The sequence below is a fragment of the Chelonoidis abingdonii genome, chromosome 22 (genome assembly GCF_003597395.2).
Source record: "Chelonoidis abingdonii isolate Lonesome George chromosome 22, CheloAbing_2.0, whole genome shotgun sequence".
Classification (NCBI taxonomy): domain Eukaryota; kingdom Metazoa; phylum Chordata; order Testudines; family Testudinidae; genus Chelonoidis; species Chelonoidis abingdonii.
In genome coordinates, this window is record NC_133790.1 from 11,127,613 (window position 1) to 11,148,511 (window position 20,899).

General features: G+C 46.6%; 1 protein-coding gene across 1 annotated transcript in view; it reads left to right on the top strand.

Moving 5' to 3' along the window:
- Positions 1-20,899, top strand: part of TMEM132C (transmembrane protein 132C) — a 310,090-nt gene that overhangs the window by 285,958 nt on the left and 3,233 nt on the right. The window contains exons 6-8 of the mRNA XM_032791202.2: positions 8,020-8,225; positions 8,815-9,088; positions 10,210-10,401. Of these exons, the coding sequence (XP_032647093.1) occupies positions 8,020-8,225; positions 8,815-9,088; positions 10,210-10,401 (672 nt within the window). The remainder of the gene's footprint in view (positions 1-8,019; positions 8,226-8,814; positions 9,089-10,209; positions 10,402-20,899) is intronic.

Sequence of the window (20,899 nt, forward strand, 5' to 3'; positions counted from 1 at the left end):
TCGCTAGAAAGGAGGAACCCATCTAAGTTGTGCCTTGTTAAGAAAAACTTGTCTATGGGCCCAAGTTCTTCAACACTGCATCTGTGGCTTCTTCACTCTATGAGGCCATCACCCAAAATATCACAGGCGGTTTTGCATCACTAAGAACAGATTGGGTGAGAGGCAGGAATAGGAGAAAACCACTCTCAGTGACATATGGTCTCCTGTCAGAAACACAAGCTGCTGCTTCTCTCTCCTATTAAAACTGAGTGACAGTGGGGGAAGCCAGTGTCTGGAATAGAATGCAGGTTAGGACTGTGCAGGCTATTTCACATGGCTGCTGATGCATCTCTGTCCTGTCATGCAACATTCCTGCTGTTATAGCCTGGGCTTTATTCTGTGACTTATCCTGAAGTGAATCAGATTGTCTGGTGGCCTGTGCTGTCATCAAATGATATTCGGAACATCAAAGAGTTCATCAGGCACAGAACATTGAAACCAGAGTTAGGTTAGGGCCATGTAATATGTGTCTTTGTCTAAAGTGCAATAGAGAGGGGAGATGATCTAAAAAATAACAAGACAGTATAGTCTACCTGTTAGAGCAGTGAACTGGGACTCAGGATTTTCAAGGTGTATCTCCAGCTCTGCTACTCATTCGCTGTGGCCCTGGCTAAATCACTTAGGTGACGTTTTTTCTGAAGTGCTTCTAATTTGCGTGGCCTCATGTTTAGATGCCCAGTTTTAGATACCTAAGACCAGATGAGCGGTGCTGAGCACACAAAATGCAGACTCCTGCCAATGATGTCTAAAATTTGGCCTCCAAAATTACAAGTGACTTTTGGTTATTTGTGTTTCCCTTCCTCAGTTTACCAACCCACAGAATAGGGATAATAGTAGTATCCTGCTTCTCAAGGGTGCTATAAATCGTTTGAAGGACACCATGCTGTAAATGGAAAGCATTACTGTGTATTACCAGCTTGCATTGGGTCTTGGTAATGAATTCTCTGGATATCTGTCAAACTCTTTTCATTTGTGATCTAATCAAGATTCACACCTAGCTTTCTGGATGCAAAAGACCTAGTGCGTTCAGCAGCCTGTCACCAGCTAAGCTTCTAATATGTGCTTACTGAATTCTAGTTCTGGCACATCCTACTTTCTAGTTATGAGAGCCAGACAGTGTGGAAGGCAACTGACAAGAACTAGAGTTTGAACTGTGTCTCCTGTGAGGGGTGAGGGGGGGTGTTAATATATCTTCACTAGCAGGAAGCCTTCCCAGGTCCAGTAGGTTAATGGACGCAGGCAGGACACCTACAGCTATCATAATGAGACATTTCTGTTCTTTACATTTTTAGTTCCAGGGCTTTATAGCTTGCAGACTGCATAATTAAGGCTAAGCCAGACAGACTTTGTGATGTGCACCAGGAACTGGACTGGTACCTTGCGAACTGGTAGTGCTCAGAAACTTTTACAAATGCCATATTAAAAGCTTCTCTCCTTTTTTTTTTTTTTTTTTTTTTAATTCCTTGTCCTTTAGAGCCCTGGCAGTATGGGCCAAATTTAAAGCCTGTTTCCAGAGGTGAAAGAAGCTTGGGGAGAGTGAAGAAGCTTACATTACGCTAAAAGAGTCCGTTCATCTCATTAATTTCCAGGCCTTTTACAAGTCATTCTTTCCACAGCAGGGTTACACAGATCTGAAATGGAGCAGATAAGTTTTTGATTCCAACCGTCTTTCAAAACCTAAGAGTCTTGGCTTCCATTTGACACAAAATTTGCCTTGCGACGTGTCTGTGCCTGACTGTATCTTAATATAAATCGCTCCGGAATCTGTAGAGCCCTTCGTGGATACAAAATTTGTATTCACATCCACTTGCGATCCGCAAATAGGGCCCATGGATATCTGCAGATGTTCAGGGCTCTAGGAATCTGCAACAGAGGTCAAAGCCCCAAGACAGTCCTTCCTGGTGCCTCCTTCTCTGTAATGGAGGCAGCATTCCCTTCCGTGATTTCCGAGTCCAGGTCAGAAGGTAGTGAGACTCTGCGTAAGGACACTAGGCAGTATATGCTATGAAAGGCCTTCATCATCCTGCGACAGAGCTCACTGCAGGATAACAGCCTCAGTCTGCAAGCAAGGGAGAAGTATGCTGTCTTGTCTGTGTCCAGGGCCCTCAGTAAAGAATCCCCTCTATATTCATTACAACCAAGTTCTGTTTCTGCTTTATTAGCAGGGAGCTCGCATTCCCTCCCAAATTGCAAAGTTCCAGGGTACTACAGCACAGTTCTCAAAGCAACCGCAGGTCATGCTCTGGGGGGGTTGATTTGATGTTTCTGTTCCAGGCTACCAGCTCTCTAAAATGTGGTTTGTCACAGGATGAAACCATCCAAGCCACTTGGAGCCTAAGTGGTCTTTGCTAGAAGGGAGCACAAAAAATAAAGCATAGAGAAAGGAAACGTCTGAGAAATTTTACTTAGCCCTGGCTTTTCGTCTCTCTCTCTCTTTTTTTTTCTTTGTCTTTTTGGTCTAAAGTTAGAAAAATAGCTAGGGAAAAGTAGCTGTAATGCCAACTTTAATAGGAAGGGAAGTGCTGAAATGGCATCAGAGAGCTCCTTAAAATTCAAAACTTTTCGCTGATCCGCTACACCGAGTGGAGCAGATCCTTTGCATAAAGGTGATGGCTAAGCAGGAGCTCTCTTCATCATCTCTCACCTTTTAGATGCAAGAGATAAAAGGACGTTTCAAAGGGAAAATCTTTTCACGCTGAAAAATGTAAACACTGGAAGGTGAGGGAGGGAAGAGAGACTGATATCACCTGTTCACACAGACAGTCTCCAGCTTCTGTCCTGGGCTCAATGAGTTATTGTGGACCGGAATCACAGATGATGGGCGCTAGTCACATTGCTTAAAGCACTTCTAGAAGGTGCTCAGGTACCACAGTACAAGAAATGGACTAGAACTTCCCTATCGCTATGCCTGTAGGAGGGTTAGAGGAGTGGCTGCAACATTCTTAAACGTACCTGACCTCGCCTAGGTGCGGCAGCACAGGCATCCGCATGGGCTCGCCACCTGAGAATAAACCCAGAGTCTGGGGCGGGCTTGCCCAGCCCCTGCTGAAGTCCGTGCTGCCCTGGTTTCAATGCTATTGCTAACTCGAGCAAGCGAGGTGAAAACTAGCCATCCCAAGTACAAACCTATTGGGAATTAGGGTTCACCGGCACTGAGCCCCTGACTAGCTAGCTCCCTAGTAAGCACCGGAGAGGACACGCAGCTGAATCACGCTTGGCTTGCAGCAAAATCACCTAATTGGCCAGACCTCCTGATTGGCTGGAGGAACCACCAGGCATTCTCTGAAGCCCAGCAGCAGCATTAGGCCAAGAGCGGCTCAAAGCATCGTCCAGGGCTGCAGTAGTCCCTGCTTGTTCCCAGGCCTGCTCCTGCTCTGCCTCGCTCCCTGTAACCCAGGTCTGACCCATGGCTCCAATTCCTGTCTTCAGTTCTGGCACCTGAACTCTGACCCTGAGCGCCTACTCCTGCTGTAACCACTAGGCATGACTCCTGCTTTAACCACTCTGCCTAACCACCCACGCCCCGGTCTCTGACACAACCTGCCTGAACCTCAGGGGTATGTACACAGGGCAGCTAGCACATGCCGCCGCTGCTGCTCCTGCTCCTGCAGATACACTACTATTTTCACCCCGCTGTCTCGATGAGAGCTAGCCCTAGTATGTCTACATGAGCTGGGAATCACACTCCTAGCTCATCGTGTAGACATAGCCATGCATATCTTCATGGGGAAGACACTGAATTAACCTAATGTCTCTGCAGAACAATGACCAGAATACGAGTTTAAACCCATCCAAAAAATAAGATGACTGGGATCTGCTTTCCAGCTAATCTGATGTGATCTATGATAGCCCGTTCCTAGGTGACTCAGTCACTCCTAGCAGTCCCCTAGTTCCTCTAGTAAGGAACCCACTGTTGGTGTGAATAGGAGTTGTGAGGTTAGGTGCTCGTTAAACAGGGAGACTCTAGGTTGTGCTAAATTCTGGCAGGAATCAGTGCATTTGGGTTTAGATCTGGATTTGCCCACTGAAGCTGGGAAAACCTTTTTATTTCATTTTTTTAAAACCATTGTTAGGTGAGCGAAGGAATGAGGAAGCAATCTCACTTTGCTTACCCTTCCATACTAAGCTGACCAAGGATTGTGTGATGACCAAACCTGCTAGGGTGACCAGACAGCAAGTGTGAAAAATCGGGATGGGGGTGCGGGATAATAGGAGCCTATATAAGAAAAAAACCCGAAAATCGGGACTCTCCCTATAAAATCAGGACATCTGGTCACCCTAAAAGCTGCAGACTATGCACAATTTTAATGGGGCATTTTCAGAGAGCCGGTGTCTTATTCATATGCATGTGCAGATGACGCGTACCTTGTGAATTGGGTGCCGAGATACCACCCTCTTCTCCCTTTCATCTGCTCTGAGACACTAGCTCGGGAAACATCACTACCACCCCGTGCTTCCCTGTGTGAGAATGCACTTCAAATGCAATCTGGGCAGCCCCGAGACGGATGGCTGCATGAAAGTGAAATAGTCAAAAATACTTTCACTGACAGTTGAGAGCTTGGGACTTGCCCCCATTCCCCATGCTAGCGCTATATTGGAAATATAGGAGCCAAAGATGGAGCATGTGTAAAGGATGGTAAGGATGCTTGGACTTGGTGAAAAGACCTTTTTTTTTTCTCAATGCAAGTCAAAAAGGCCTGCCACTCTGGTTGACGCATACCCAGTAATAAATATTAACCTGCATCAATTTTTAATAGCAGCTTGATTGCTACAGTAGCTGCTTCCTTAAGATGCGAGGCTAGATACGTTTGTTTAGCCATTTGTTCCTAGCAGGCCTCTGCAGCTCTACAACAGTGTTGCAAGGAAAGCTGGAGGTTGGACATCAGCCCAAAAGCATTTACAAATTGAGGATTTGCTGCTATTGTTGTTGTTTTTTCCCTGATAGACTTATTTGTTCGGTTCCCAGCAATGTTTGGCTTCTGTTCCTATTAAATCATAGCTCTAGGTCCAGTACACCTGGGTCAGTCTGAAGGTGAACATTTCATCACAAACCTTTGATCCGCATACAGATGTCCCTCACTGTGAGTATATCACAGAGGAGCTATTGTCCTGAAACAGAATAGACTCAGGCAAGCCGCCTGCTAGAAAGAGAGAGAGAGAGAAGGGGGGGAGGATGGGGGAGGCATCAGATATCACCATCCCCTGCTAACCCGGAGATATCAGAGTGGGAGTTATTGCAGCACCAAGCTAATCTCCCTCAGGTTCCTCGGGGCAGCAGGAGGGCCAGTCACTGCTGAAGGCTCTCGCTCCCTGCAAGGGAATCTTCCATTCCACGCTTACACCTCTGACCTCCCCACCGCGCCCTGCCCCTGAGGGAGTCCTTGAGCCTGTGACAGCAGTGGCAGCAGAACAATGTTAAAGGAAGGCTCTGCTGTAAAGGCTCCCGACTGCACAGAAGCCAGGATTCCTCGCCATAAAGCTCTAACTTCCCACTTTGCTCCATGAAACAGACATTTGGCGCAATGGGACGGGAACCCAAGTGGCACGCAGCTCTCTAGCTGAGTCACGCCCGCTAGCTACACGGAGGGGTCATGCACTCTAGGGGGGTGATTTCTAAAGCGCACTAGTGAGTTGCACATTAATGGGCCCATGTAGACCCTGCTGGTGCACACTTAAGGTCATCTCATACGCTTTGCTGTAGAACTGCTTCAAACAGCACTGTGTTTAAATGCCCCAGCAGGGTCTACATGGACTAATAAATGCTCAATACATGAGTATTATACTCCTGTAAAGCACATTGCCTCCACACATAGACAAGCCCTGAGGCTCGCAGCACCCCAACAGGTGCGTAAATATTGCCATCCCCATTCTGAAGATGGGGGACACAGAGTTAAAGTGACTTGCCTGAGACCACACAGGGCATCAGAGATTAGAACCAAGACAAGAGCCGTGATTAGAAACAAGGACTTCTTTGCTCCCAGTTTTTTGTTCAGAGCAATAGACCATATGCAATGATCTATTTACTTGCAGTACATTATTCAGTAGCTACGTTCTCTGTGTGCTGTATAGAGCTCCAGGCAGAATGGGTGCTGGGCAAACAAAGATGACAAAGCTGGAACTGAAGCTGTGTAGAAGCCTGTCTGTAATTGTAGTTGTTTTCTTTAATAAATCCTCCTTTTTATAATGGATTCCTGATGTCATAACTCTGTACAGAGGGGATAAAGTGTCACTGTTAACAGCATCATGAAAATCAAGAGTCACCATCTAGAACAAAGATCTGTATAGCTTGCATGTGAATCATATATAAGTAGCACATATGTCATTGCAGCACAAGAGAGAGATGATAATATATAGCTCATATACAAACTAATACGAAAATGTAGTCCGTTTTGTAAATTATAGACCACACTCATATGTAACATATATTAAAACAGGACACACTGTCCATCTATGGAAAAAAGGGAACATTTCCCACCTTATGTCCATTAAACATAACATGAGGAAAAAAGGCTAAACAAACAGATGGGTCCTGTATTGTATTAGATAGTATTGTATCCAGTGAGTAGGACTCATTTACAATCATTCAAGATGGTTGTGGTGTATCATTTCATTAAACTGTGCTCAGATTATGTCTCTGAGGTCTTCCCTTGAAATATTTCTCCTGACTGTTATACCAGTAAGTGAGCAGTGCCTAAACTGCTAGAGGATACAGATTGGACATGTGCTGTATAACTGGGAACGGTTTAGCACATCTAGCTCTTGTGTTTATCCATGGTCATAGAGGGCACCCATCCATTTGATTAGCCTGGGGACTTGAGCTATTCCATGTGATAAGCATCATTTGAATAAAGTGGTATGGGGAAAGACAAAATCAAAGGGAGCAGATGATGGTATGAATAGATGTTCAGGTGGGAGGGCCATTACCAGTGCTAATGACATTCATTACAGAAGATGAAATAGGTTTCTGAAGGGGAGGGAGAAAGCACGTGAATTGAAGATATCTGTTGGGTTTACTTGTAATTTCTGCAGACATGCCAGCTCATTTAGTAATGCAACAGCTCCCATTGCTAGCCACTTAATGTATGATTAATGTGCCGCAAGATTTCCCCAGACGTTTATGACACCTTTAGGAATAGATTTGACAATGACTTTATCGCACCGAGCCACTTCATACTATCTGCATCCCTCTTAATGGTTTATATATTCTGGAGGGATTCTATTCCATCCCACTAGTACTCAGTAAGGTAATAAATGAGAAAACTCAATGGTCTGTAAATTACAACATTGATTAAAGAAGTGATTACTGGTATAACTCTTACATGACTATGCTAATGCTTGCTTATATTTCAGGACAGTATTTACATGTTAATGATAAATCTACTGCAGTGTTTAGAATTACTTTATGGCTTTAATCAAAATGTAAACATTTATAAACAGATAATGTTTATTGCAGAGGAAATGAATATGTTTTTGTTTCCATTCTCCATATGAAATTCACTCCAGAGCCGGCTTCATCCTCAGACCGATGTGTGACACTAAACAGTGTCACGCTAGAGTGAAGGTGAAAACTCTGCTTGGGGTAGAGCTTTATATTTGCTGCCTGCATCCAGCTAGTCCAGTTTGGGGTTATTTGGTTTCTTTTGCCCATGCTGTGACGGAGACTCTTGTTTTATGAGTTTCATAGAGATGTGATCAGCTAGTAGCTCGTTGAATAACAAATAGAAAAGCCAGCCAGCAGCTTCAGAAATCGTATCCAGTCTTTAGGCATCTCCAGCATAATTATGCCTCCTGAGCTGGTGGAGGATTTTTGTGTTCAGCTGGTTCTATTGTAAAACGCCATTATTAACATGCGTAAGGAGAAGGGAGCCTTTTTTGTTTGTTTTTGTTTTTCATATGCCAGGTTTCCACTTTGAGCCTGCTTTGTCGCAGTGATTACCTTCTTTTCTCTCTCTCTTTTCCCCCTACCTTCCTCTCCTTTAGGTTTCTGACAGATGTGACTATGTGTTTGTCAATGGCAAAGAAATGAAAGGCCAGGTGGATGCAGTAGTGAATTTCACATACCAATATCTGAGCGCCCCTCTGCAAATCACAGTCTGGGTTCCACGCCTGCCTCTTCAGATTGATATTTCGGACACTGAGCTAAGCCAAATAAAAGGCTGGAGAGTCCCCATTGTCTCCAATAAGAGGTGGGTTTAGTCGCTTCATTTATATCAGGCATTTTCTTGCAATGAATGGAGCTGATTTTAAGCTCCAGGAAGAACAGCTCACGGTACAGAGGTTGCATCTGGATCCCAGGTTTCCCCCAGGGTAGTCACTGTTTTTCAATGGGATATGTGCTCCTAAATCATTTACCTAGATGGTCCAGTGGTAGAGTTGGACTCGACTCCAACCCATAGTTCAAGGGAGACTGGAAGGGAGTTTTGGTTCTGACCGTCTCTGCATTCTGGTATTTCAGTGGAGATCTTCAAAGATAAGACACCAATATCATACACCTATCACGATCGCCTGTGTAATGCCAAGAATCAGCAACGACACTTAAGGGTGTGTACCTGTGTGCTATAGCATGCAATAATGACTGTCGGGCTCCGTATGCACTTTCAGTTGCTCTGATCAAATCTGCTCAGTTGATCGTTTTTCTGCTCTTAATTGATTTTATTCCAAGAAGTGTTTTCCTTGCTTAGCACTTTGCTCTTAGTTTTCGCTGCAGGGAAAGAGACTATGAAGGAGTTTTGTCCTCAAACCTTTTTTTTATGTTTCCTTTTTCTTTTTTTCAAGACCCACAAGGGACAGTGATGATGAGGATGAAGATGAGCGGAAGGGAAGAGGCTGTGCGCTCCAGTACCAGCATGCCATGGTGCGAGTCCTTACTCAGTTTGTCGCCGAGGACTCTAGCCCTTGGAGTCAGCTGAACTACTTGCTGGGTTCTGACTGGCAGTTTGACATTACGGATCTGGTGATGGACTTTATGAAGTTGGAGGAGCCTCACATTGCCAGGCTACAAGAAGGAAGGATTTTGATTGGACAAGAAGTAGGAATGACAACAATCCAGGTACATAAACTGAACTGCTCTGGGTTCTACCATTCCTGCATTAACACCTGGAAGAGCTAGTAGAGTGTTCTGCTAAAACAGCACTGCTTTGGAATGTAATCATCTGTTGTAGCAAGGCTGTGGCCTCCCAGAATTTCACACACATGCATTCCATCTCCATTCAGTTCGAACAAATAAAGCAAAAGCCCCCGCCATTGTAGGGAGACAGATCAAAACCTGTATTTCAGCCATCCCTTACTGGACAGCTCTTGCACCCGTGAAGATCTTGGTAAACATCCTGCTTTCCCACATGGGGTGAGGCTCCCCCTGCAGTTCAACTAGTGGAACTGCTGCCTGGAGGCAGAGGGCCTGATTTTCAGAGATACCGAGCACCCATAACTCTAATGGGTGTCAACTGGAGTGGAGGGAGTTCCATGCCTGTGAAAGTTACTCTTAGGGCCAGATTCTTAGCTGGTGTAAACTGAAGACCATAATGCTGTGCTGATTTCCACTGGCTGAGGATTTGGCCATCAGTGTCCTGGTTGGAGTCAGCAGAGTTCAGTGCACAAACTGCAAATGTAGCCACAGACAGTGGGTGGGAGAGACTGTGTGTGTTTGAGTAACTGTCCTCTGCTCTCTAAATGTTCGGAGATGGATAGGGAGTAGCCATTTGCATAAGGGGAACAATATCCCACTTGAGAATGGGCTGCATGGTCAATTAGAAACGGCAGGGACAGAGAAATGGATATGGAAATGGAAAAATGAAGGATAAATCCTGGAAGGTGCTGAGAGCCTCCAGCACCCTTTGAAGCCATTGAGAGTTGAGGGGGCTCAGCCCCTTGCAGGATCAGGACCAAAATTAGGAGAGAGAGGCTGATAAGAAAGTAGTGGAAATAATGGGAGTAAAATAAGATAGCTCCCAAAGTGGTATTTGATACAGTGGCTTTGAGCTGTAATCTCTCCATCGAATGGGTTCTCCTTGCTTCCTGCATGAAACCAGTGTGTCCTCTCCATGTCCTCCTTCACCCAGTTTCTGTGCCTAGAGCAAGGCTTTGGGAGCAGGAGCAGATGATGTGATGAGAAGGGTCACTGTAGTTGTTTTAACCCTTTCCTGATGCTGTTCCCTTTCTGTTTCTCCAAAGGTTTTTTCTCCTCTGTCGGATTCCATTCTGGCAGAGAAGACAGTGACGGTGCTAGATGACAAAGTGACCATAACAGACCTCGGGGTGCAGATGGTGGCTGGGCTGTCGCTTTTCCTTCAGCCAAGCCTGGCAAATAACGGAGCTATTGTGGCTACAACCATTGCTCAGGAGCTGCTTCATACCCCTAAACAGGTAGCGTGCACTCTCGTTCTCCTTGCTGCTGGCATACTGGCTGGGGCCGTGGGTCATCCCTGCAGAGTTGCCTCCCCCTGAGCAAGTTTTTAGGGGAAAACAGCATAGACTTTAAGTTACGGGTATAACACAGTTTTATAGCCATGCCTCTCCAGCAGAGGGCACCCTGGCATTGGCTTCTTTCTTCTTTCCGCCTGCAAATTTGGGCCTAGCCCTTTGGAAAAGTTCCAAACCCAAACGTTCCGACTTGCACGTAGTCTGTCCTTTCAAAGGCTCCCTTTAAACACCATGACCTTGGCAGCTCTCCTGAGCCTTTATTACACTTCTTTCACAGGCCATCCATGCTCTCTGTTTGCCATGAGCAATGCCCTTGATCTCCATGTCAGAGAGTGGGAGAGCCCCGTGATTTAGTATTTGGGAGAGCCATAAAACAGTGATGGGAGAAAGGCACGCTCGTTCATTTTCCTGTTGGAGCAGCAGCAGGCAGCCTGGCTCCCCTCTCTTCTTTTATTCTTCAGGCTGACTCAAATGGGTTAGTTGATCAGCTCATTAGGGGACACCAGTGTTTCGATCCTGCTTAATTCAAAGCCGGCACGTTTTCAGATCGGCCGAGGGAAGGGTCTCAAGCGGTGAATTTCAGGTCACACAATCTGTACAGATACGAGGAGCAGAAAACAGCACCAAATGGAGGCAAATAGTTGCCAAAGAATAGATTAAAAACAAGGGGGTCTGCAGCAATGGAAGTGACAAGGGCCTGTTCAATCCTGATTTCACTCTGCGGAGTAGAACACACTTATTCAGGGCTGTATAATGCCATCTGCAGCCATTGCTCTCACAAAACCACTATTTCATTCCTCGTAAATAGGGAAGAGCTCAGTTCAGGTTTTATGGCCCATTTTCATGCTGATCACTGTATCATTTTCTGGAACACAAGAATAATGTAGATTGTTTTATAACTCAGTAGTTAGTGGCAGGATAACATCCCAGCTCAAAGGAGGAAGTGCTGTCCATCTGTTTAATTTCCTTCATCCTGTAATCATCTGTCTTATGTAATTAACCCATTTGTGCCCTTCTTCGGGGCTTCCTTTTGGAAACCGCTCTTCTTGACAGATGCTGAGTTGGAAATTGAAGAAGCCAAAGCTAAAAACAAATCTAAGCTAGTTAGAGGGCATAGGGCAGTATAGGATTTTTCTCCTGCAGCTTGGCTGGGAGTGTCACATGCCGGCTTGAGAATAAAACAGCCTGTGGGGCAGGAGGGGTTGCATGTCTCAATGCAGCGTGCAAAGATATTTACCAGCGTGAGTTTTATGAGCATGGGAAGGCTCTGACCAATGCCTCCTGAATATTGTTCAGCTGAACACTGTGTTCATGTTGCTGTACGTGCCTTCTCTTCCCCACTCTGCGGTGTAGCCTCACTGTGTTCTGCTGTGTGAGTGCACCCATCAAGAAGCAAGAGGCTGCCAAGCACCCTTCTCTTAACGAGGACTGGCTGCTCCACCCCCCATCTCCCACAGTCCCTCCCACTTCCCCAGCCTAGAAGCATAGGCCTTGTCTACACGACAGAAGTAAATCGAAGTTATCTAAATCGATTTTATAAAACCGAATTTATAAAATCGATTTAGAGCATCTATACCTAAAATCTAAAATCGAATTTGTGCGTCCATGGCCCACGTCTTGCGTCGATTTCAGGAGCGGTGCACTGTGGGTAGCTGTTACACAGCTATCCCATAGTTCCCACTTCCTGGTTGACAGCCCAGTGCCTGCTGGGACCAAAAACATTGTCCCGGGTGGTGCTGGGTACAGCCTCACCCCTCCCTTTGTGAAAGCAGCAGCCAACCATTTCGCGCCTTTTTTCCTGGGTGAAGAGAGCAAACGCCATAGCACAGCAAGCATGGACCCTGCTGAGACCATGGACCCTGCTGAGATCAGTAACGCAATCGTGCAAGTTGTAAACACCTCGCGCACGATCGTGCTGTCTATGCTGAGCCATGAACTGCAAATTCAGGAGAGGGAGAAGAGGAGGAGGAGGAGGAGGCAGCTACGACAGCGCACCGACGAGAGCGATGACGACATGGAGACTGAATTCTCCCTAACCGCGGGACCCAGCATTTTGGAGCTACTGCTGGTAATGGGGCAGCTTCTACCCATTGAACGCCGATTTTGGGCACGGGAAACAAGCACAGACTGGTGGGACCGCATAGTTTTGCAGGTGTGGGACGATTCCCAGTGGCTGCAAAACTTTCGCATGCGTAAGAGCACTTTCTTTGAACTTTGTGACTTGCTTTCCCCTGCCCTGAAACGCCATAATACTAAGATGAGAGCAGCCCTCACAGTGGAGAAGCGAGTGGCAATAGCCCTCTGGAAGCTTGCAACTCCAGACAGCTACCGGTCAGTCGCGAATCAATTTGGAGTGGGAAAATCTACCGTGGGGGCTGCTGTGATGCAAGTAGCCAAAGCAATCGTTAGGCTGCTGCTACGAAAGTTTGTGACTCTGGGAAACGTGCAGGTCAGAGTGGATGGCTTTGCTGCAATGGGATTCCCTAACTGTGGAGGGGCCATAGATGGAACCCATATCCCTATCTTGGCCCCAGAGCACCAGGGCGCCGAGTACGTGAACCGCAAGGGGTACTTTTCCATGGTGCTGCAAGCACTGGTGGATCACAAGGGACGTTTCACCAGCATCCACGTGGGATGGCCAGGAAGGGTTCATGACGCGCGCGTCTTCAGAAACAGTACTCTCTTTAAACGACTGCATCAAGGAAATTACTTCCCAGACCAGAAAATAACAGTGGGCGATGTTGAGATGCCTGTCGTTATCCTGGGTGACCCAGCCTACCCCTTGATGCCGTGGCTCATGAAGCCATACACAGGCAGCCTGGACAGTGCTCAGGAGCTGTTCAACTACAGGCTGAGCAAGTGCAGGATGGTGGTAGAGTGTGCATTTGGGCGTTTAAAGGGGCGCTTTCGATCATTACTCACTCGCTCAGACCTCAGCCCAAAGAATGTCCCCGTAGCTATTGCTGCTTGCTGTGTGCTCCACAATCTCTGTGAGAGTAAGGGGGATACCTTTATGGCGGGGTGGGAGGCTGAGGCTAATCGCCTGGCCGCTGACTACGAGCAGCCAGACACCAGGGCGATTAGAAGAGCACACCAGGAGGCGGTGCGCATCAGAGAAGCCCTGAAAATGTGTTTTGTCGCGGGCCAGGGTATGGTGTGATTGCAGTGCTTCTTTGCCCTTGATGAACACTCCCGCCTCTATTGACTCCCTGTAAGCAACCCACCGTCCCCCTTTACTTACAGCTTGCTGCAGGACTTTCAAAATCAACCCCCCACCCTTTCATTACATGTGGCTGAAGGAAAGAAAGCCAGTATGTTTTAAAAATCATTTAATCTTTATTAAAACTCATTTGTTATTGCTTTAAAAACATGCGTTCATTTTTAAAGGATCATTCCCTGTAATAAAAGCACCCTCCCCCCTTTGGATGTATGTCTGATTAGAAAGGAACTATATTCAGAGGCACAGATTTATCTAGGTATCCCTGAAAGCTGTGCTTTGGGAGGAGGATCACAGGTAAGGAAAAGCCCATGAAATACATTTCAGCTTCATTACAGCCTTTTGGTTGGGCTCTCCATGGGGGTGGAGTGTGCTGGTGCAGGAAGCCTTCCCCCACGCGTTCTAACACGTCTGCGTGAGGGAGATATGGAACCTGGGGAGCTTGGAGGGTGATTAAACATGGACTGCAGTGGCACTCTGTAACCCCGCTGCTGTTCCTGAACAATCAACATGCGTCTGAGGATATCAGTGTGATCACGCAGCAGCTCCAGCGTTCCATCACGCCAGCGCCTATCTTCCTCCCTGCACCTCTGATCTTCCTGCCTGTCTTCCTTGCGCCACCTCTCTTCTACCTGCCGGTCTTCCTCTCGCCACCTCTCATCTCGAGCGTCTCTCCTGTCCTCCCGGTCACTGGCATCTTTCTTGTATTTTGCTATCAGTTCCTTCAAATCACTATGATGAGCTGTGTTACTGTGGCTGACTTCCATGACTTCGGAAAACATTTCGTCTCTCGTTCTCTTTTTCCTCTGTCTCTTGGGTAGCCTGGCAGATGGGGTAGTGAGTAAAGAACACTGCACAGCTGTATGGTGGAGGTAAGAGAGAGAAGTATGTAAAAAGATACATTTCTTAGAACAATGATTCCACTCACTCACACAGCACAAAACTATGCACCTTACGCAGGACATGTGATTTCACTGCAAGGTCACATTTTTCATCTTTTAATACTGGGAGACTCTGTCCCTGGGCTCAGAGCACAGTACAGATGCAGCTTGCTGGTACTACCATTATAAATTTGCTTCCAAGCAGCCATGGTAAGTCTTTATGTTGTCTCACCCCTTCCTGCTAAAGCATCATCGCAGCACAAGTCCCCTCCCCCCAGCTACATCGAGTGGCATTACAGGAGCATAATGGCCATGTTTTCTCTCCTAATGACAAAGCAATTACTTATTTAAACCAGGTCACAATGAACGACAGAACTCTGGTGAGAGTTACAGCACAAGAGGCAGAGTGAATGTTTCATGCCTGTGATCAGAGTCCTGGCGCTTATGCATCTATGCTTTGTGAAGCAATGATTCCAAATTACGTCATGCATGCCTGGAGGGGCAAAGCATCTTTCATTGGAGGACCGGCTAAGGCAGCATTGCCCCGAAATTTACTGAAAAGGCTCTTTGATTTCCTGCAATATCAATTCATGGAGATTTCTTGGGAGGATTTTCATTCCATCCCCAGACATGTTAAGGAACTTTTCATGTAACTGTAATGGCTAAAAAGAAATGACAACGCATGCTTAAAAATTGATAATTAAAAAACGCTAGTTTTTAAATATGACTGATTTAAACATTTACTCACCGCTGGTCCCTTCCATGGCTTCACTTTCTGTGATAGTGGCTTCATTAGCCTGCTGCAAGGTTAAATCTTGGGTCAGAAACAACTCCTGGCTGCTGTTGGTAATTGAGAGCTGTGTGGTATCAGCAATGTCTCCCTCATGTCCCTCTTCCTGATCTTCCCCCTCTGCAGAATCCTCAGCCACAGTTGAAACTGAAATCAGGTCATCTGAATCCACGATTAAGGATGGGCGACTGGTAGCCAAGCCCCCAAAAATTGCATGTAGCTCTGCATAGAACCTGCATGTTTTAGGAGCAACTCCAGATCTCCCGTTTCCCTCTCTGGTTTTCTGGTATGCTTGTCTCAGTTCTTTCACTTTAATCCTGCATTGGAAAGAGTCCCTGCTGTATCCTTTTGCAATCATAGACTTTGAAATTCTTTCAAATACTTTCTCATTCCGTTTTGACGAACGGAGTTCTGTTAGCACTGAATCCTCACCCCAGATAGCAATGAGATCCAAAAGCTCTTCTGTGGTCCATGCTGGAGCTCTTTTTCTATTCTCAGGAGACTGCATTTTTAAAGGTGCAGCGTGATTAACTGCTGCTCAGAGCCCCACGGTGGACAAACAGGAAACTGATTCAAACCTCCACGGGTCTTTTCCTGTTTACCTGGCCAGTGCATAGGAGTTTTGAGTGCTGTCCAGAGTGATCAGTGGTGATCTGTGGGATAGCTCCTGGAGGCCATTAACTTCGATTTCCGTCTACACTGCACTAAATTCGAATTAGTAAAATCGATTTTAGGGTTACTCCTGTGGTTTAGAAGGAGTACTAAAATCGATTTAAATAGCCCTTTAATTCGAATTACAGGGCTGCGTCGTGTGGACGGGTGCACAATAAATTCAAATTAACGCCGTTTAATTCGAATTAAAGGCGTCATGTAGACAAGCCCATAGAAGCTGCTAATTCCCTTCCAGCCCTCATTGCTGCTAGCAAGAAGGAGCAAGCAAAGAGAGGCCAGAGCATTCTCAGACCAGGGCCCGGAAAGCCCCAGGTAACCTGGTTGCAAGTAACAACCCTGGTTAGTGGCTGCCTTTCCTATCCCTCCCACTCCCTGCTGTCCTGCAGCTGCCTTTTCCATGCAGTTCCTCATCTGCTGCTTCTGTTTTTGTCCTTGCAGCCCATCCAAGCTGGAGCCCATGTGCATGCCACCCACACCCTGCTTCTGCCTTTTCTTCCCATCCCCACACCCACCTCCCGAGCTTAGAGTGAGGAAGTAGAGTGTTTTATATGCTTCCAAGCCCCGTGCTTCCCTCAGTGCTCCCCCGTTGGGCTGATTGCTGCCCTCAACCTGTGTAGATCATGCACTCGAGTCCTCCTCTGCTGCCCAGCACAGCCTTCTCTTTGCAGCGGCTCTGAGAGCATTCTGTACCCGCACAGCCATAGTCTGAGGGCAGCCACTGTGTCCTCGCTGCAGAGGGCTGAGCTGATTCCATTGAATTTTCTCCTTCCTCTTAATGAAAATCATTGAATGACCCTTCTCTTGCCAGAAGACTGGCCCTAGAGGTACAGGTTTCTGAATTGCTAGCACAGTTGGCCATTATTCCCCTCCCGCAATGGAAAGGGTTTGAAGTAGGACTGGCCGGAAAACAAGAATTCTATTTCATGAAAAATTTCAACCTTTTGACATTTGTTTTCATTCCTTAGCAGGACAAACCTCAGACCTGTCAAAAATTTTCATAAAAGAAAGTGACAGACTCCAGAATGACCAATAACACAGTAACTAGGGTGGTCACCTGGGTTGTAGGAGCTCTGGGTTCAGGTCTCTATTCTGCCTGAGTCAGAGCAGGACTAGAACCTAACACTAGCTCCAAGTGCCCTATCCTGAGGAACCCTAACCCTGGGGCAGGAAGTCCTACCCATATGAACTCTAACCCTAGCTCCAAGTGCCCTACCCATAGGAACCCTAACTCTAGCTCCAAGTGCCCTACCCTTAAGAATCCTAACCCTAGAGCGGGAAGCCCTAGCCATAGGAACTCTAACCCTAGCTCCAGGTGCCCTACCCATGCCATTTAGGGCTTTATAGGTCAAAACCACCATCATAAAATCTTCCTGACAGTTCACAGACAACCATTGTCCCAGAGTGCAGGTGTCATCATATGCTATACACCTTTACGCCGATATAACGCTGTCCTCGGGAGCCAAAAAAATCTTATTGTGTTATAGGTGAAACCGCATTATATCGAACTTGCTTTGATCTGCCAGAGTGCGCAGCCCCGCTCCTCTCCCCTCCCCAGAGCACTGCTTTACTGCATTATATCCAAATTCCTGTTATATCAGGGTAAAGGTGTATATATATGACATGCCACTCACCCACCAGCTCTAGCTTCTCAATCCAAGTTGCCTTTTGGTGTTTGAACATTCAGAGCTGGTCAGTTCAGCTTGGTGGGATATACACATTGAGAGCCAAATACCTGTAGTTGTGATCAGACTGTGCAGAAGAGTTTTGAAGCTTTGCAAATTTGCTGTTATGAACGGTCACAGGTATGGCTGAATGGAATCAAGGCCTTAGGCTCAATGACAGATTTGTGAACTGTAGAGGACAGATTTTCCCCCTACTGTTCCACCGGCTCTAACTATAACATGAAGAAAACAAGGGAGATAAAGTCATTTACAAAAGGGAAAATACTGGTTGGGTTTATAATTCAGGCAAATTTATCAGGTGGCATCTCCAGACTGATGAGCAGCTCTGAGGAAGCAGAGATGTGATTGCACATTGAGATAGGTAATGGTGCTGAAGAGGTCAAGCTAATATAAATAGGCAAAGCATGCTAGTCTGGCTAGGGTGGAAGAGGAGATTAGAGAAGTACATGAAGAAAAACATGACCAAAAAGTGTCTTGATGAGTGCACCGGTGCTTCACGTTCGTAGGAAACAGCATGTTGTTAGGAAATCAACAGCTGCTGTGGGAAGCAAATTCTCCATCGCTTCTGAATCTGGTTCGAAGTGATCTGATGTATGGTATCTGACTCATCTCCAATCTCTCTAGTCACCATATAAATAGTCCCATCTTCCGAGGGTTGTTGACGATGACGTGAATTTGTGGTTTATTTGTTTCTAAAGAGCACAACGGAATGAGAGGGTGATGAAAACTGGTAACCCCACAAGCTATTTGTTTATGCTTATTAATTAATGAACACAGGGATTTGTCACCTTCGGCATGAGACAGGGCAGCAGCTTTGCTGATGATAAGGTTTCAATCCATCTTCATCTGTTGATAGTAATTGGAGGCTCTTGTCAGAGATTTGGAGGGATTTACTGATGCGGTACATAGGATTTGCAGAAACAGCTCTTTGAAGGACATGGCACTAAATCATTTCTATTTTTTTAAGCCTTTCAGAATTTCTAATCATTTGGGAAATATGCTTCGTTCCCTTGCATTCAGCTTGCCTTTAAGTGAAAGAGTCAAGAAGAGGATTTTGTGCCAAATTGTTTATTTGGGCAGATGAAATGTATTTTGGCAGGATTGGGGGAATTCTCTTTTTTTTTTTTCCCTTTATAATTCAGATTCTCCACTGTCCACGTGTGACAGTTTTCTATTTAATTGGCTCTTTGTAGAGAGGATCCCTTAAAATTTAAAAATTCGGTGCAGATCGAAAAGAGTAGCAGGGAGTCGTGGTTAATTGGAGTAGATCATATTTGTGGTGGTCAACCTCAAATGGCTCCTCATTTACTTTTCATGACTTCTGCTTCCTAAACACCAGGATTGTGCTTTTGTGGGGACAGATGAATACAGTAGCTCCTACCATGACGCTTCCCACTGTGAGACCCTGTTGTCAGTGACTTACAACTTTACCAAACTTTAACAGCTTGAGCTGAAGTTTCCCATGCCCGGTGCCTGCCTCAGGCTGATATATATATAGAGAGAGAGAGAGAGCCAAAACAGCTCAGCCATTTCTGAGAAAGAGGCTAGTGAAATCCACATTGTTTTGCTCATCTTAAAAACTCTGGTGACCTTTTCTTTAAAACGCTCTGCCACCCCATGCTTTGGAGCAGGGACTTTCTGTAAGAATTGTAGCCTTTGTGTCAGAAGTCTGTTGCCTCCCACATGAAAATCTGTTCCAAGTTTGAAGATCACAGTTCACACATGCTCAGTAGATTTTAGCAGCCAACTTCCCTGAAGATTCCATTGCTGGGCATGCTGCAGGGCAGGGCTGAGCAGAACGTTCTCTGCAATCGCAGCTGTGGGTGCTGCAACAGGTTGTGCTGTGTCCAGGCACCTGAACTGAGAGTGGGGAGCCTATCGCTCCTGTGCTCTCAGTGCCCCCCTTACCCCCCCATCGCACTCCTGGGCTTAGACAGTGTTGAGGAAGAAGCTGCCTGATTTGAATGCGGAGGGGGCAAAAGCCAGACTGGCAGGGGGCTGAGGAGAGAAGTAGTGTTCGGACCAGGAACTGTGGGGGCTGGGACTAGACCTGGGGAGAGGGAAACTGGGACTGGAAATGAGCGGGGGGGACTGGGACTGTCTAGGCAAGGGAACTGGAACTGGAAGCTAGAGAGATCAGGGATGGGACTGTGACCCATAAGTGGTGGGGAAACTGAGATAGGATGAGGAGTAGGGGAGGCTGGGACTGGCTGGCCAAGGAGAGTGGGTGGCGGGTAGGAGGTGAGGGAGGAGAGAGACAGATCTGACAAGGAGCCAGGTGCGGAGGGAGCACTGGTACTGGCTGGGGAAAGAGATTGGGGAAAGGAGCTGGTGGGAGGAAAATGGGGTTGGGGAATGTGGAGGGGACCAGATGCTAGAGTCGGGGAGAGAGACAGATCAAGTGAGGCGCTGGGAAAGGGGAGAACAGAGAATGGCTGGGCAAGGAGCCTGGAACTGATGAAGTGAAGGAGACTGTCTGTAGTACCCCACCTCACCTGTTGCAGAAGTTGGAAGGTATGTAGCGAATGGGGCAGGGGATTGCAGGATGAGAATGGATGGTCTCATGATCAAGGCAGTTGAATGCTGCCTGGCAGAACTGGATTTTATCCCAGCCTCCGCTACAGAGGGCCAGATTTTTAAAGGTGTTTAGGCACCTAACTCCCACTGATTCCCACTGACGAAGTAGCTGAAGTTGCGTATCTTAGATCAATCCCCGCCCCCACTCCCCTCCAGCATAGACCAGGCCCCAGTCTAAGGTCTTAACTACAAAACACCCCTCCCACTTTTTTGTTATTCTGTCTCTATTGTCCTCTCTGGTTCCAAAAAAGGAGCCATTGAGAGATGATTGTCATTTGGGTTTCTTCTGCAGTTTTCACTAGTACGTTTCTCCCTAAAGATGGTCATTTTGCCTTTCCTATGACTCAATGCAAAAAAAGAGGGGAAAAGACCACTCATTGTTCCAGATGTAGTGGAGAAGCAGAATATCAAGTGTGCCAGATCACCCAAAGACGAATGGAAATGGGTCCCCCCCACACACACGCGATTCCATGGGAAGAATGTTCTTTCCTTCCCAGAGCTGGGTTTGCTACTGCTAGAAATTTCCGAAGAGTAAAACTTACCTACAATGACGAAAGCCTACCATGACCATGCTGCATACGGGGGTTTGATTACAGCATATGTTGACCTACCAAAGCTAGCC